Consider the following 17913-nt stretch of genomic DNA (forward strand, 5'->3'; position numbering starts at 1 on the left):
CTGAGAAGGGGAAAAAAACCTATGGAACACTGAACAGCAAGGATATTTGGTTTATTGTTTGCAGGCCCCTAAACCACCAGTCATCTTTAGCTCCACAAGGCAGAAGGGACTGGCATCCTATATCCTGCCAGCAGGACACCAGTCCTGGATTGTCCCAGCTGGAGGCTCCCTACAGCCAGCACTCAGCTCTTGCACTCAGACAGAAATGCTGATCAGCCATCCACAGGGTTGGGAGCTATGGAGAAGGAAATGGGAAAAGATAGTCCAGAGTGGCTGAGATACACAGCCATGTGCCACCTTCATGGCATGACAAAGGCAGGGGAATGCAGGAGGAAGAGGCAAAATGGAAGGAGTAAAGTTATTTTTTCCATAGCAGGGTGCTGGAACACCTCATATACTAAATAACAGTCTAAGAAAGCACTCCTCCAAAACATCTACATCTGTTCTACATGCATCCCCAGCTACAGCTTGGAAAAGGAATGGGCAGAGTTTCTGGAGCAGGACAATGAATGTAACTACAGACCACAAAACACCAAGAATTAATGCCAGCATAGACAACCTGTGAAAAAATGATGTTAAATGTTTGTGCCATAACCAGCTAAGAACATATGCTAAGTCACAAAGAGCATCCAACAGGAAGATGATGAAAACCAAAACCAAAAAACCCAACTGAACAAAGGACGTTACCCAACAGCAGCACTCGCTTGATCCACACAGCAAAAGCCAGAGCTCGGCTGTTTCAAAGAGCAAAGAGGCTCCTGTGGCTTCCTGCCAGCTCAGAGGTATCACCCCAACATCCCCCAGAGGAGGGACGAAACAGAGTCAAGGAAAGCACAGCGAACTCAGCAGAGCTGCACCCAATTTAATTCTGCGCTAACTCCTGGAGTCTGTAATTCTGTGGACTGTGAGGAATGATAAACTACTAACCTGGATTACACCAGTGCCCACCCACACACACAGAGACTCCCAAAAAAAGGGAGAGACAAGTCCTGGGGCTTTGGACTCAGCAGCAGCATTAAATGAGCTCTCACACATCGTTTCCCAGTTTGAGTTGCAGAGATGTGGTTCAGCACATGTATTGGGATATGTCTGTTTCTGTTTAAATTTTTAATAGGTAAGCATCAGTACTAATCCCTCAGAACTTCTGGATTGTGTCCTCATGTTAATTAAAACTGAATTCAAATAGAAATTTGAATCCAGAAGGGATACACAAGAGCAGACTACACCCAAAACACTTACACACGTTCTACGCCTCTACTGATGTTCTGTGTAAAGTATTTAACACACTATAGGGAGAAGATCTGCATCCACATGGGGATTTATTTACATTAATTTCTTTAAACAAACCAACAGCCCTGGTTTGAAGAGGCTTCCATCTGTAGCAGGGTTTGCACAGACAAGACAAGCAGTGGGCTGTGGTTCTGAGAACTGCTCTGAAGAGCCAAATGTGGTTTCATTTGTGCTTCACTGGCAGTGAGCACAGGCTGACCCAACACAGCCTTGTCCTCCTCTTCAGCCCCAGCCACACATTTCCATGTCCCAGTCTGATACTGGATATACTGCTCATGGAATCATTCCGTGAATGGGATCACTTCACCAAGTTAAACAAGAGAAAGCAAGAGAAACACAAATATTTCCAGGCTTAGCACCCTGCAGCCAGGGAATCACTGAGCAGCCCCAGGAGAGGAGGGAGAGCAGAGTGGGATCTCCCCTGTCAGGGACAGCTCCAATCAGATAAAACACAACCTTCAGCGCACCCAGACTGCTGTTCCTGTACACCTCAACCAACACAAGCAAGCACTGGTGCCAGAGCACCAGGCTTGGCCTGGGTGCCTTCCCTGCAGCACTCAGCTGCTGCTCAGACATTCACACTGAGCTGGGCTGACTCAAACCCAGAAGGGTTGGATTAAACGACTTTTTCCTCTACTCAGATCAGTCCCCACACCTGATTCATTAAACAGCCACAGAGATGCTTGTACCGGGAAGCCTGAGGACAGCAAAGCAGGTCAGGGAGGGCAGAGATGCTCTGATTAGTAAAACTGCTGGTTTGAAAGCAGCCTGAAACATTGAGATAGAAACCAAAATTGCCAACCTGAGGACAAAACTGTGAACATGCTGTTTAACACACAACTGGCTAGAGATGAATGCAGAACAAAGCAGAACTCTCGCCAGGTGATGTAACTGACTGCGTTTCTTGCATCTCTTCCCATATGCATAGTGTTGGCTTATTGCAGTTGCTACAATGTTTTTAAAACTACAAAGCCTCACCAAAAAAACCAAGGAACTTACAAATACTTATTATTATCCAACACTGTTAGCAAATCATGCATTAAATGAGATTTTTGCTTTGGTTTATAAAGGAACATGTGTCATGGAGGACTGTGCTGTGAAGGGTTTAACTGCTCAGATAAGTGGGGCTGTTTTGAAATGGAGTTTTTTTCTAAGTTCAGCAACTGCACTTGGACACAGAATATTTGTGAGACGCCAGTTCTAAATGCACTGGGCCAAGTGTGTAAAGAAACAGAAATTGGATCTCTAACAGTAATACCCAAACCCTTCACTAACATCCAACTTCTTACAGAGTAATTCCCAAGACACAAGAAGATCTGTTTCTGATGTTTTCAAAAGCAGCTGTCAGGGTAGAAGAGTGCGTTCAAATTCCACACAGGCATCCAAAACCACTCAAAATATCCCCCAAAAATAGTCATTAATGAAAACAGTGCATTGCCAAAGTCTTTATTCAGATGCATAGCCTTAGAGTGATCACACAAAGTCCCTTGGAAAGGAACACAAACTCAGGTTTCAGCGACCATCATCACACCCTGCAGAGTGAAACAGCCTCAAAAGAGATGAGCTGAGTGCTCAAACCTCTGATCCCCCCTGCACACACAGACAAGCAGAGAGACACAGAAAGCAAATTAGCACTTTCCTTCACACCCTGCTGCCCTAAATACAGACACCTCCACATGTACCTGCCACAGCTCAGGGATCCAGGACACCATCCACGACTGTGAATTCCTAGGAGACAGAAAACCTAAGCTCTCATTCTTTTCCCCCTTCAGGCTTAAATCACAATAATAGGCTGGTAGGGTCTTCTGCTGATCTCATCGTGCTCCACTCAGATTGGCAGAGTTTAGGCTGCTAAAAATCACAATTCCCCAGTAACATTTCACAGTGCACAACTTGGTGCTGGCATGCTCCCAGCAACCCTGAAGATATAATTAGTGCTGGGTAGCCACTGTGACTGCTTTCCTCTTCTGCAGCCCTTGCAGATGGAACACAAACAAACCCATCTTCCACCTCCTCTTTTATTTCCCATCTCCACCAAATGCTTTTTGGCCTCTGTTTTATGGGAAATGGACAGGCCAACTCTAAATTAACTTCTCCAGATCACTTGAGTAATTCCACCCATTTTAATACACAAAGCTCCATTGGAGAGATTATACAATAATATAGACACGACAGAAGGAGAAAGAGGGAGAGTATCAAAAGTTGGACAAATTCTTGTATTTGGCCACATCAAGTGTAAAACAGAGATATTTTTGAACCACTTTGTGCTTTGCTACATCAAAAACAATTACTGAAAGTATATAAATGTGTTATTTTCTCTGTTTCAAATCATACAGAAAAGTAAAAAAAGCTAAGAGAGTCAGGCTGCAGAGTGTAGAAAATCATCTGGTATTTTCAAAATAGGAAGGATACATTGGAAAGGAGGTAAGATCATATGATGAATAAAAGAACCAGATATCAATCACACAGGCCCTCAGCTTCAACCCTGCTTTCTCAAAGAATTTCAACATGGTAGATTTCAGATCTTTTTATTTTTCACACTTCTCTAATTTGAAACAAAACAAAAACCAAGTATAAAAATACTTCCCGGTTGCTTGCCTAAAAGGTGCCACTCAGACAAATTCAGGTCTGCCCAGTGCTTCAAACATAACTTTCTTTAACGGTCTTTAAAAGCCAATGCAAGCAATGTAAAAACCAAACCACACCTCATCACTTCTACGAACACATTTCAGTTAAACAAAGGAAATATAAAAGCTTTCATCAAATGCCCCTCCAACCGAGGGGAACATGTTAAACTGCCAAGAGTACCTTAAAACTTTGTATTTACCAGCCTCTGAAGTTAGGCTCAGTCTAAACAATTCCTCTAATCTAGAATTTTGTTTGCTTCTACATAGGAAAGTAGTTGCTAAATATCTTTAGTCTACAATTTATGCTTCAAATTGGAACATAAAACATGTAAATGCCATATATATGTTTGCCAGTTTTATTAGTGTCTCATCTTGAGAGCTTCATTCAAGTAAGTAGCTATTCTGAAGCCACCAGAGACTCATACTAAGGACTACTCACATGAGTGAAAATCTGCATAAGAAAGCTCTTAGTTCATAGTCCAAGAATTTAAACTGTAGTTAAAGGTGTCATGGGAATTACACCACCATTTTAATTAAATGCTGTAAGATCTTGCAGACAGACTCAAGATTAGCACCATCTGTTTTGGTTACAGTGTCTCATTTCACTACATCATCCTCGCACAGCAACGAAATATCATTGCACACTCCACTCCAGCCATTTAAATACCAGATAAAAGTTATGTCATGTTGATACTCTTCACTAGGAAGGAAGGACAAAAGGACGAGGACAGGAGGACTGAAAACTACTCTGTAACAAAGTGTTGCTTGTGGGGGAGGCAAACACCATCCCCCCTCTTGCAGTGAAATAAAATATTAAGAAACATCTGCCTAAGTCCCTGTCAAGTGAATTGAAGGAATAGAGGAGATTGCTTAACTAAAAATTCATTTTCTTCACAGCTTTACAGACTGTTTGTACACCCTGAAAGAGGCTTTGATTCCCACAGCACACTGAGCAGTGCCAGCACCTGTCCACAGACATTCCCCATCTTTTCTGCTGGGTCTGAAGATCTCTGGGGTTTGAAAACCCACAGCAGACTGACCATGTCAGCCCTGCAGTCTCCTGAAATCAGATCGTTCCCTGAACTACATATTAACATTCTCCTCTTCATGCTTTCCATTTAAAAAAGCAAGGAATGGTTTGTGTTCCCTTCCCTCAGGGCTTATCCCTTCTGCCCCTGTGAGAGGGAGGGATCACATGGCAGTGCAGAGGCCTTGCATGCACTGAATGAGCTTCAAAAGGACATTTCTGTGAGGCCAAGTACTGCCATAACTGCACAAAGTCCTCCAAACTTACTCTGAAATGAAGAATAGACAAAAAATAGCACAACAAAACATAGCTAATTCTGAAATGGGTGTCCCATAGCAGAAAAAACACCATGCCATGGTTTGTGCTTCAGAGCCCAGCACTCAGCCTCAGCCCTCTTAGTATGCAACTGAGCAGCAGCAGAATGACATGTTTGACTTTAATCCTCTCCCTGCATAAGCACACAGTCAAGTGGCTGGAAAAAAAGGGATAAAGGGCAGCCACTAACAAGCTTTTAAAAATGAAGGATGAAAAAATTACCCTTTTTTTGTTGTTATTCCTTGGCTCTTAAAACCAACATGAAAGTGAGCATGCCAGTGCATGCAGCACATGTGCCTGGAACAGCTTTCTGCTGGATAAATCCCTGCAAACCATGATGCCTCCTTCCCTCATGCCCCCTGGAACAGATTATCTAAATGCTCCTACTCCAGAGCTGTTTGTGACAAGCAACAGTGTCAGGGCATTTGTGTGTCATCTTTTACCTTTGCAAGTCTCAGAGAAGGATTTAGCTGTAACCAAAATCCTATTATCAGATATCTCCCTGATGGACTTCTGTACCTGGAGACATCTGAGATCCCATATCACAGTATCTAAGACCAGCAAACCAAGGCATTTCTACAATAATAGATTTCACATTATTAAAAGCCACAAACTAACAGCATGAGCTCTTGTGCCTAAAAAGTAAACAGCATTGACAGAAATGAGGTATTTTTTCCTCTTTCTCCCCAGCGTGAGGGCGACTTTGCCCATGCAGGAGAGGACGCAGAAAGACTAATTGACGCAGAAAGACTAATTGCTTCTTTCAAAGAAACAAAAATCAGACCCATCTCAAAAAGAATTTGAGGTGACAACCAAGTACCATCTTTCCCAGTGGAAAATATAAAAGGACTCCAATACTAATGCTCAAATTTCAGCAGCTCTGGCAGATGCAGAAGTCACCAACAAAGGCTTTTTGAGTGGCAAGCATAAAAGAAAGAGCAATCTGGTAAAAGCACCCAAATTACTGATATGGATCCAAACCCACACTGAATTTCAAGGTTAAATACTAAAGTAGATGACTACAATCAAGCACAGCAAAAGGAAAATGAGCACACACTGTCACACTGAAAGAGAAAGTATCTTCTTCCAGTCCACTGCAAAAACAGTTGGCAAAACAAAACCAAATGTGAGACATTCTTATGAAAGAAACAGAAGGTGACACAGAAATTGAGGCCATTACAATTCATCTGTAGATCTGCACCTTCATCACAAATTGCAGCTCTTGTTTCACAACATCAGAACCAGAAGAATTACAGGAATGGTCAAAAAATATATATTCCATACAGTTAAAAATACATACAGTTAAAAAATACATACAGTTAAAAAATAATCCAAGGAATAAGTCAGGTTGGTTTACAAGAGGAAAACAGAGGTTCTCTAGAGAACAGCTGCTGGTTTTCTTCCAGATATCAAATTAATTTAGCAGAACACAGACACAAACCAAAATTAGGTGGCTGAAATTTTTGTATCAGGATAAAAACTTATGTCCTAGTTTCAAATTTGTCTATAAAACATCTGCCTGGTTCAAGAAACCTCTCAACCAAATACACAGAGAGCTTGGGAGATAATTCAAGGGAAGTGCAGCTACATCCACTTCAGCAAATCCAGCAGGCCAAACAAACACTGGCCACCACTAAGACAGGACATTTTGGTGAAATTATGATTCCACAAGGCTGTTCCATGCCTCTTCATTTAGCCAGGCACCAAGAGGTACCACTGACATCTCATCAGCACACAAAGCACTCAATGGTCACCCTCAGAGCTGCCACCCTCAGCCAGGGCCCAATGTCCACCTATAAAGCAGTTATAGTCATTCAGGACTAATGGCAAAAATTCTTTAAAAATCATTTAAAAACAATAAAGAATTAAAGAGAGAATTTTTTATGAAAGACCTTTGAGTTATATCAACATCTTTCACCTTCAGTGAAGGCTTTGGTTAGCAAATCTGCAGCCCTTAACCAATCCAGCAAACTCAGAACATGGTCCCACGCTGGTGCCTGGCTCAGCAGCTCCCCTCCACTGTCAAGGCTGTAACCCAGTCCAGAGACAGGAAAGGATAACGGGATAAGCATGGCTGGAAGCCAAAGGGCTGAGACTCAGCCATCACTTGAAAAGATATTTTCAAGCCTAAAATATTCAAGACATAAACATAAGGAAACAAAGATGGCAGCAGCGCTGTCCCAGGTCAGCGTGGCTGTGAGACTCACCCAGGCACTTCCACACACGTGTCCTGCTGGCTCTTGCACCAACACAGCCACAAAAAATGGGAAGCTACTGTGCCAGAATCCCATCACCAGGAGTGAGAAAGGGAAACAGGAAAGCAAATCTGCACAACAAAACTGAATAGGCAGGAATGTGGGGTTCAGAGGATGCACAAACCCTACCCATGTCCAAACATTTATTCATGGCACCAAAAGTAGCAAGACATGACTGGGTTTTGCTTTGGTTTGGGTGTTATTACTGGGAAAAGGGGAAGAAGAGGACTTGATCTTGGAGCTCTTTTCCAACCTTAATAATTCTACACGGAATGAAGTTTACATAGGGCAAAGCTGAACATTTACCCCTGTAGGCTGCATGGAATCACACAATGCCTGGAAGCAAAATGCCATCTCCAAGACAAAAGACAGACGGAATTGAAGAAATTCTTTTCATATTACCAAACCCTGGGTTAAGGTAGTGACCCACCCCACAGCTCAAGTCACAGACACTATTCTACAGAAAGGCATCTCTGAGTTCTCCATCACTTCAGATAGTTTCTTCACAAAAGGGAATCAATTATATTTTAACTTCTGAGTAGATGGTTGAGAACAGATAATAAAATGGAAACTACCACTGCAAACTTCAATAGCACACCAGAAAAAAAGGAAATAAAGATGCAACTTGCCAGCAGTCAGAGTATCCCTCCCTTGTTTTCAGACAGGGTGAATGATGAGGTTTGCCTTCTTTCTTCAGAAAGAGTCAGAACTGACTGCCTATTTTCCAAATTTAAAAGTCCCCTTTTAAAAAAAAAAAAGCTGGACTACGAAAAGCAGTCCAACACGTGAAAAAAAATTACAAAATCAAATCAGCAAGAAAACAAAAGAATCTTCTCTAATTCTTTCCAAATTTAACTTTCTTTTCTAGATTTTTTTTTAACTGAAAGAGGAAGGAAACGTCAAACATCAGAGTCATACAATGGACTATCAGCTGTTTCCCAAACCAAGTAATCTGACATATGGGCAGAAAAAAGCAGGGGGGAGGGTGGGCTGGAGGAAGTAACAACCCGAGCAGAGTAAACTTTGGCACAGTGAGTTAAAGAATGTGGTTCCCTTTCTTCCATTACACAAAAAGCTGCACCGAGGACTCAAAACATTTCCGTGCCCCACATCTGAGCAGCACAGCAGCTCCCACGGGTTTACAGCTGTGTCCACCCCTGCCCTGCCCAGCAAAGCTCAGTTTTAACCCACATCCATCCCTGCCCTGCCCAGTAAAGCTCGGTTTTAACCCATGTCCATCCCTGCCCTGCCCAGCAAAGCTTGGTTTTAACCCATGTCCATCCCCGCCCTGCACACCTTTCTCCCTTCCCAAAGGAGCCCAACCCAGGCTCCTGCTCTGGGACAGAGGCAGGAACAGCACAGGACCCCATCCCCCAGCCCTGGTTCTTCATCCCTGTCCTCATCACCGACACCCAGCAATGCCCAGCTCGTCAGCAGCAGCCAAAATCCCTCAGTCCTTCAAAACCCACCACCTGGAGAATCCTGGCGTATGAATCTTCTGTAATATGGAAAGTAGTAAATAAAGCCACTACATGACTGGTCATGTAGATTCACTTTGCCAGCTCTCTCACTGTCATTCCTGCAAAAACAAGAATCCAGCACCTCCTGCCAGAAGGGAATTATGGAAATTCACAGAGAGTTCCAGTCAAAATTTTATTAAAATACACACGGAAAATTAAATAACTAGAAACACTGGGCTAAAACTGAAAACAGCTTTTTCAGAATAAAGTAATTTAACCAATTCACCTTTTCTCTCAGTAAAGAAATTACTTTTTTATAAAAATACTTGACATGGCCACTACAAAATATTCCTGGAATTAATTTTGTGTATCACCAGAGCCACCTACAAATCCAGTAACATTGTAGACATACATGAAGTGAGACTCATAAAAGTCCAACACTGAGAGACTGCAGATATATTAAGCTAGGTTTGAAAACTTCTTATTAAATCAGAGACTCTTATAAGTAAAAAGCAAGGAGTCTATAATGTAAAAAACCAACACATTTTGAAATTTACATCTCATAGCTGTCAGCTATGAATGCATTGTTATCAAAAACTGGAAGTTGGCCAATGCTTGATCAATAGGTAAAGCAGAGTTTTCCTTTAAATTTTGCTTTCAATCCTCTGCTCTCACAAAATATTGTATTTTATGGGCAAATATGGAGTCATAAGAACAGGCAACCACAAGGCCCTGACCACAGCATAGCTCTTTTAAAGCTAAAAGATGAATGAAATAAAGTTTTACTGAACAAGCTTTAAATTTCCTTCTCTAAGACACGGATTGTGGTTACAAAGCCACTTTGATCTCCGTTCAACCCATGCCACTGCCAAAACGTGGTGGGGAGAGAGAAATGAGGGGAACAGAGCTGCCTTGGGAGAGAGAAGGGGGAAAAGATTTTCACTAGGTCAGCTCCACACTCTGGGCTTAAATATGAATTTATGAACCTATCTGGAGCCACCAAGGCATGGAAGAGTGAAGGGGGAGGAATGAAAATGTAAAGGGGGCGGGGGGGGGAGAACCCAATTTTTTTCCTCTGTAATTTTAATTCTCATAAACAAGAATACACTAAGCTGCAACACTGGCTGATTAAAGAAAGCTAAGGTAAGTGACTCACAAGAATGATACAGAAATACAAGTGCCACATCTTATTACTTTTGTAATAGAAAGCTGGCCATTTTTCTTTATTTTCATAAGCTGATTAATTACATTCCTTAATATAGGGACAAGGTCATTGTGTATGTTTGAGCTCATCTGTGTTAGTCACATAAATGTAAATATTGCCTCAGGGCACTTTATACAACAGCACCACACAATAAAATTCCCCATCTCAAAGAAACAAAAGCAAGGATGCCACTAAAAGCTCCAGCCACACGTCCACATGCGCTACTGCAATTCTGCTCATCGATTAAGCCACACATGACTCAATGAGAAATAACATATTTTTACAGATTGAGGTAGAAAGTGAGAGTCAGAATTCATCAAAATTAATGAAAATTCACATCACAAGCCAAAGGAAAGACTGATTAAATCTTTTACACTTTTGAGTAAGGCAGCTCCTTACTACATAAGGAAATGCTGAGAACCCTCCCAATGTGAAAAGCTAAATTTTTCCCTGGTATCAGAGCAGGTTCTGCTCAGCCCTCATTATCATTTTGCAGCACTGGGATCACACCAATGCACAGCTCTGTAACGAGCTGGGCCACAGGAGGGAACAACACAAGCTGTCACTGCCAGTATCCCAGTGCCCTTATCCTTGCCCTGTGTGCCCACTCCACTACCGTGTGCACAGGGAGCCCAACACCAGCCTTTAGCCATATTTTGAGGTCTGCAGAGCAGAATACTTTTATTAGCTGGTTTCTCTTTAAAACTACCAGTTGAAGTCAGGGAACTCAAGAAAAGAGGATCTATTTTTAAAGCAATACTCGGAGCTCAAAATGAAAGCAGTGGAACAGCCTGGTCTGAGGAACAAAGATGCCCCCATGTAAACACACACTCCTTATAAGCAAATCTTCTGGATTTGGGTTGGGATCTTCTGTTGGAAACACTTGTGCACTTTTAAAACTGGCAAGTTAATACTAAAACAAGCATGTTTTCAGTCAGAGCAGTATTTTTGCTTATTATTTGTGTTACTATGGCACCAACAAGATGCAAATGCCACTGTGACAGACTCTACACAACGAAGTACACGACTCACCCACAGAACAGTAAATGAACACACATAGACTCCAAAGTTTGGTATAAACTACACTTGTCAGCCTTAACAACAGTGGGAACAGCCCAGCCACCTATCCAGTGTTACTGGGTTGTCTAGAGGATCCCACACAAGCTCAGGAAAAGGGGTTTTGCAGGTCTGTGGACATCAATTGTCACCTTCCACAGCTACCATGGAACAACTAGCAAAAACCAAAGGACATAAATTTATAATGAGGTGATCCTGGCATACACTGGAGCCAGCACTCAAGGAAAAATAAAAGGCAGAGGGAGCAGGTGTAACAGCAGAGAGACAATGAAGGAATGCAGCAATGTGCCAACCATTCCAGCCACAGGATGCAAGAAAATATTTGTAGGCACAACGTGCTCTGATCAGAGCAAAACCCAAACCCTGGTAAAAGTGTGCTGCCACAACTACGATGCCAAAGTGGACTGGGGAAGGTGGGGAGGTAGGTTTAATTCCATAGAGAGATCAAGGAAAATGGAGACAGCAGGTGCATTCTCACTCAGTGAACAGGAAGCTTCAAACCAGCTCAGGTGTTCACCCCACCACAAAGTGCAACAGCCCCCTACCACTGATGGAGTTTGGTATTTAAAGCAGTGCATCTGCATACACACACATCCTTTCATGTAATGCTTCTGAGAACTAGAGAGATTAAAAAATTAAAACAAAATCCATAAAGATTTCTTCTTCATCTAATGACCAAAGTTACTCAAGTTAACACACTCAGCAAATATATCTCATATGAACCACACTTATTTTTTTCCACTGAAGATCAAAACCTTTGGTTTCTTTAGATTTTCTTCAAAAGAACTGCATTGTCCAGAAGGAAATAATAGAAGAAAGGATTAAAAAGTTATATCTGTAGATCTTTCTTTATTCTTTCATATGAGGAAGCACTCTCAGAAGAAGGCAAAAAAAATTCAAGATCAAATGAGTCAGGGTGGGGAGGGTGTATTAGAACTGGGGTTATGATGTCAATTCTGTATTAAAAATGTAGAAAAATAGAAAAATCTATTTCCAGATAGTGTTACAATAAATTAAAATTCCTGTTCCTAAGGTGGTTACCTAGGATATTTTTTAATACTTTACCCTGATACTTGGGTATTAATTTTTTGTGCTGATGTTCCCAACAGCAGTCACACAGCCAGGCTCACAGTGTCACCAGAATCAGGACAGTCTCTGGGGAAGGATTTCCAGCCCCAGGGCATGTGTACATTCACAAGATACTCAGGATTTCAAGGAAACCTCACTCAAATATTTCTTCTTGATTAGCTTGGGGCACACTTAGTCTGAGCTGCAAATGTCACTCCTGCACCCCCCATTTTCTTTGGGAATATTCCCAAAAGGTTGGCTATCCAACAGATCCCTCAATACCCCTCCTGGGTACTGGCTGAATGTCACTGTCCCAGTCTCTGCAAATCTGGGTCTGTTCTCTTCAAACCTTCTCCCTGGCACATCCCATTAAACTGTCAAATACTCTGACAGGACATAATAAAAACCTACCACTGAAGTGATTTAAAACCTGAAATAATCTTTTATTAGCAAGAAGTGAACAAGCTTTCTAATGTCATCTCTCTACTTCTGTCTTGTTACCTAATAAAACTCAGGATAAAGATAACTAGAGAATCAAATACTTTTGCACAACTTGAGAGGTTAATTCCATTTCTTAATTATTTATGCATGTAAATTCACACCTACATAAAATTCCAAACAAGCAAGATAAACACTGTGCAGTGCTGAACATTCAGCATGCCAAAATCCCAGCCCACTGCTCGGAGCACTGCATTTATGAAAACACAACAAGCAAGGACTACTGGTTAATTCACTACTACTGAAGGCATTGAGCAATCAACATTTACTATGAAGTCCTTTAATGACAATTATGCAACACCAAGGAATAGCTCACAGCAGCCTCTGCAACCTTCACTTTCTGATGCCATGAAGAACCTTTAGGAGAATAAGCCAAACACCACCTCAGGTTGCTTTAACTCCTTTTATTTTATTCTGGAAACACCAACAAAACTCACTGATCAAAGGGGACAACTTCAGTTCCTGGATGTGAACTGCAAAAAGTAACAGTAACAACAGCCTTCACTGTTTTCAACTTTGCCTTTTAAACAAGAGCAAACACAATTCCCACTGCCTGGACCCTTCTGGCAGCGGGTTTCTGTAGGAATGCACTTCTACAAGAACATGGGACATCTTCCATAGCAGCTTCTATAACCTGGTCTCACTTCCCCAGAACACAATCATGTCTTTTCCAGCATGAAGATTCCTACAGTACCAAATCTTTCTACCCCATGAAAGCTCCTCCAAATTTCAGGTCATTCCTAACACCCTTGGCTGTACTCTTTCCAGCTCCAGTATATCCAATGTTATGCAACTTCACCCCAATTTCCCAAGACTGACTTGTGCCTTTGGATCCACCATGACAGCAAAGCCTGGATAGTTGAGGAAACATCTTCATGAAAGCCCTTGCTGTCATACAAGTAACACTTACTCACAGGAAAAGTCAAATTAATTTCAGTAAGACTACTTTTATGATTAAGGATTATTCACAGGAAGACTGCTTGCCAGCTGAGGCTGAAGTTTTAATACAAAGCATATTACCTCAGAACATTTTGTCTCTAAATAGTTATTAGACAGCTCTTAATTAGTATTTAGATAAACAGGCCCATACAATGGCTTATTAAATACTGTTTATCAAAACAGACATTCTTTTCAGAAGCACCAGCAGACATTTTGACTACAGCAAAAACAGAGTGAGGGTAGGAACAGCAAATTCAGACAGAAATTGCTGTTCCTACCCTCTGTGCTAGGAACTGCAATTTCCTAGCTGTGCTACTGCTGTGCTAGGAACAGCAAATTCAGACAGAAAGTCTATTTTTAATGAGCAAGACTATTATACTTAGCAGATTAAACAGGTTATTATTTGAGGAGTACTCTGACAACAAAGATGCAAACCAGCCCTTCCATCACCTTACTGGGAAAGGCTCCACACTTCGAGCAGGACTGGGATGTCTGTGCAGGCTGGCTGGGGTTTTGCCTGCCAGAGCACACCAGCATTAACCCATTTTCCAGAGCGGTGCTGATCCCTGTGCTGCTGGAACACCACGCACACCCGGTGCTGCCAAGCACTGCAATCCAGAGGGACATTCCATGGAACCCAGCTCTGCCAGTCCAGCACCACCCCCAGCACCTGCACAGTCAAAGGTAACTTTAAAACCTTCACTTCAGACCGTGCCCTCCCCTCAGGCGATGCATTCTGAGCCCACGCCACTGAGTGCCTCCACAGTGTCTGGACATTACCAATAAAAGAGAATCAGTTACTATAAAGCTTTAAGAAATCACTTCCCATCAGAAGATTCAGAAGCAGCAAAGGCTCCTAACCTCTCTAGTGTGTCTACAGCTGACAGAAAAATAGAAATCCATGAATTGTTAAACCAACTCAAATCCACCACAGCAACCAGACAGAGCTGACACAGAGCTCTGGCTTCTCCAGGGCAGGGAGACAGCATCCCTGCTTCCACAAAACAAATGTCTCTGGCAAGAAATATTACTAAACCATGAACAAACAGTATCACGGTAGACTATAATTATTTCAGAACTGTAATTCTCCAGTCACGAACATTTCTTTGTGATTCACACACAAAACAAAACCTGCAGTTGAAAAACCCCCAACTTCTAATAGCAGAATCAATTTTCAAAATATTTGTAATCTACCTCGCTGTTAAAGAATGAATGGATTCCCACCAGCTACTGGTTTAGATTTTGTTCTGTTACACTGAAAAAGTAAATGATTAGCAAAAGTTTCTCTAACTACTAATCCAGACTACTGTAGCTTTAACACTTCATAAATTTTGAAATGAATATGACAATCTGAGGTTAAAGGGTCAGTGGTGCTGGCCACATATTTTCAGTGTTTCCATTTTCAATATCTTTCTCTGCTACATAAATCCCAAAAAAACCCTAACACAATATAAAATAAATCTTCCTAATAGTTTTCACATAGGCTGTACTTTAAAAATACTACTACTTGAGTCCTTTTTTTTTTTTTTTGTACAGCCAGAGTACAAAAAAAACCAGAGTTTCATACACAGCACCACATTAAGGCACAGATACCTCCCACAAAATTACTTGGGAGATTAAAGGGTTGCACATTAAACTCATTATTATTAAAGCCACTTGCAAAAGAATTTCGTTTAACTTATTTCAGTGATATTACACACCCATTTAAAATTGAACATTTCCCTAGCCTAGTCAGGTGGGAGAAAAAAAGCAACCAAACCACAATAACTATGAAATAGCTTCACTTTGTAATTTATGCTAATTGCATGCCAACAATTATTTTTACCAGTGACAGATTTGCAGATTGCAACTGCAGGAGAAGTTCCGCCTCTCCAAACACACACTCCAGCCTGCATTAATGAACGGGGACTTCACAACTCTGTGAGGAGCAAACCCTCCACTGCCTCCCCTCTACAATCAGATACGATTGTTCCCTTCATGCTGCCCGATTTATTTTCCTCCCCGCCTAAGAGCAGCGTAGTCAAAATCACCATAACAATCCCCAAATCACCCTTCCCGCATCTCGATACACAGAGCACTGCTACATATTTATAAATATTACTACATGCCTTCAAACAGAAGCACCGATACAAACTTACATAACGTACCAGTTCAATAAAAAGCCAAAGTAAGAAATGTATCATTCTCACAGAACAAGCTCTTGGGGCAGTTTTCTAGCAGTGGAAGACTACAGCTCTTGTTCCACATTCTTAAAAGGTATGAGCAAAATATACACCAAACACACGTAGATTAAAAAAAAAAAAAAACAAAAGCAACCCTCTGAGACAAAATAACAAATACACTACAATAACGTTAAAAAGCATAAAAGAAAGAGCTTAAACATTTGCATTTCTAAGTAATTTCCTTTTTTCTCCTCTCTCCTTATTTTCATAAGGGAGCTAAAAACAATCTCTTCCGTTCTATCAGAAGAAGAACATATGCACCCACCTCCAATTCTGGCAGAGCTCTGCTGCGGGGAGGGGGCACCCACCACAACCCTTTCACACATGCTACCCCCAAAGTTGCATCACAAGGTTTTAACTCCACCACACCACGCACGGAACAAGTCCCTCCTCCCCTCCGACATTATCCCTGTAGCACTGGAAGGCTCCCGACGATCCAGCAGCCCTCTCGATCACTCAGCTGTTGCCCAGCCAGAAGGGATAATGTTCCTGTGCGTGCCAGGTAAAATAAAGCAAAGTATTTCCAAATGACTTTGCCGTTACACACAAATTGTTTTCGTATTTTAAATTTAAATTGCCGATCTATAGCCAGCCAAAACTGATACCATGATTTCTGCAACATTAAACCACGCAATCCACGTAGGAAGTTCCCAGTGAGATGGGCAGACAGCATCTATGCAAACAATCCGGCACACTACTGTCAGACGCTGTTGTTCTTCAGAGAAGAAAAAATTAAAAGGTTTGGTTGTTTTTTTTTAACCTCTTGCCCCCGAGCACGATGTGTGCAAAGAGGAGAGCAGGCTGTAACAGCAGCTGACACGCCGTCACAGGAGCCCAGAGCTAAGTCCGACAGTCGATCACACTACATGAGCGTTCGCTGCTGCTGAAATGGCGTTTGTCATTGTGAGAGGAGAGAAAACCCCCCGGTTCGGTGGCACAAAGCGCACAGGGCACGGAGTGCCAAGGGAGGCGGGGAGAGGAGCCTGTTTACCCAGGGAAGATGGTCGCGCAGGGGACACAGAGCCGTCCCCTCCCCGCTCTCCAGCTGCGAGCGCGATACACAGACCCGCAGCAAACCACGCTAAGGAGCAAAATAAACACGGGGACCGGGCCGGGGGAGGGGCCAGCGCAGGAGCAGCCCCGGGCCCTGCCTATAAACCCCCGGCAGCTGCTCCCGACCGGCAAACCCGGCGCGGAGCCACCTCCGGGCGCCCACCCGCCCACCGCCCGCTCGCTCACTCACCAGCGAGAAGAGGTTGGAGTGACAGTCTTCCAGGCTGGCCCCGTTCGCCACCCAGTTCGCTGCCGCAGTCATGATCCTCGGCGAGCCGGGCCGCCACGGCGGGGCATGTCTGGGGGGACGGCCGGGGGGCGAGGGGCAAGGCGGGCGACCCCCGGGGCGACCCCCGTCACTGCCCGGGGCGGCCGCCGCGCTCCGGCCCCTCGGCCGGGAGGGGACGCGCCGAGGCCGGGGCGGGCGCGCTGCTCCTCGCTACCCGCCCCCGCGCCGATAATCCTCCAGCCGGGAGGCCCTTCTCCGGTGCAAGCGGGGGGGACGCGTCCCCCGCTCCTCCAGGCCGGGAGAAGAAGAGGGGGAAGGGGGGGCCCGGGGCCGCCCTTCCGCGTCCAGGTGCGGCCCCCCCCGGTCGGGGGTCGCGCGGAGGGCGGCGGGTCCGTGCGGGACGCGGGGCGGGCGAGGCGAGGGGGGGTCCCGGTCCCGGCCCCGTGCGGAGGCGTCGGCGGGCGGGGGGCGCTGTGTCCCCTCCCCGCCCCGCCCGGCCGCCCCTCGCTGCTGCCGCCGCTGGCTGTGCGTGGATGGTGTTTTCCTCCTCCTCCTCCCGCTCCCGCTGCCGGCGCCGCCGCCTCGTCGGCGCTGCCCGCGGGGTGACGGCGGTGCGGGCGCGGCCCGGCCCGGGCAGGGAGCGCTGTCC

General features: G+C 43.9%; 1 protein-coding gene across 1 annotated transcript in view; it reads right to left on the bottom strand.

Moving 5' to 3' along the window:
* Nucleotides 1-17356, bottom strand: part of MED13L (mediator complex subunit 13L) — a 165869-nt gene extending 148513 nt beyond the window's left edge. Inside the window, exon 1 of the mRNA XM_041488317.1 lies at nucleotides 17226-17356. Coding sequence (XP_041344251.1) covers nucleotides 17226-17297 — 72 coding nt within the window. The 5' untranslated portion in view covers nucleotides 17298-17356. The remainder of the gene's footprint in view (nucleotides 1-17225) is intronic.
* Between the last annotated feature and the right edge of the window lie 557 nt (nucleotides 17357-17913).

Source organism: Pyrgilauda ruficollis, unplaced genomic scaffold (assembly GCF_017590135.1).
Source record: "Pyrgilauda ruficollis isolate IOZ18807 unplaced genomic scaffold, ASM1759013v1 scaffold9, whole genome shotgun sequence".
Classification (NCBI taxonomy): Eukaryota; Metazoa; Chordata; class Aves; order Passeriformes; family Passeridae; genus Pyrgilauda; species Pyrgilauda ruficollis.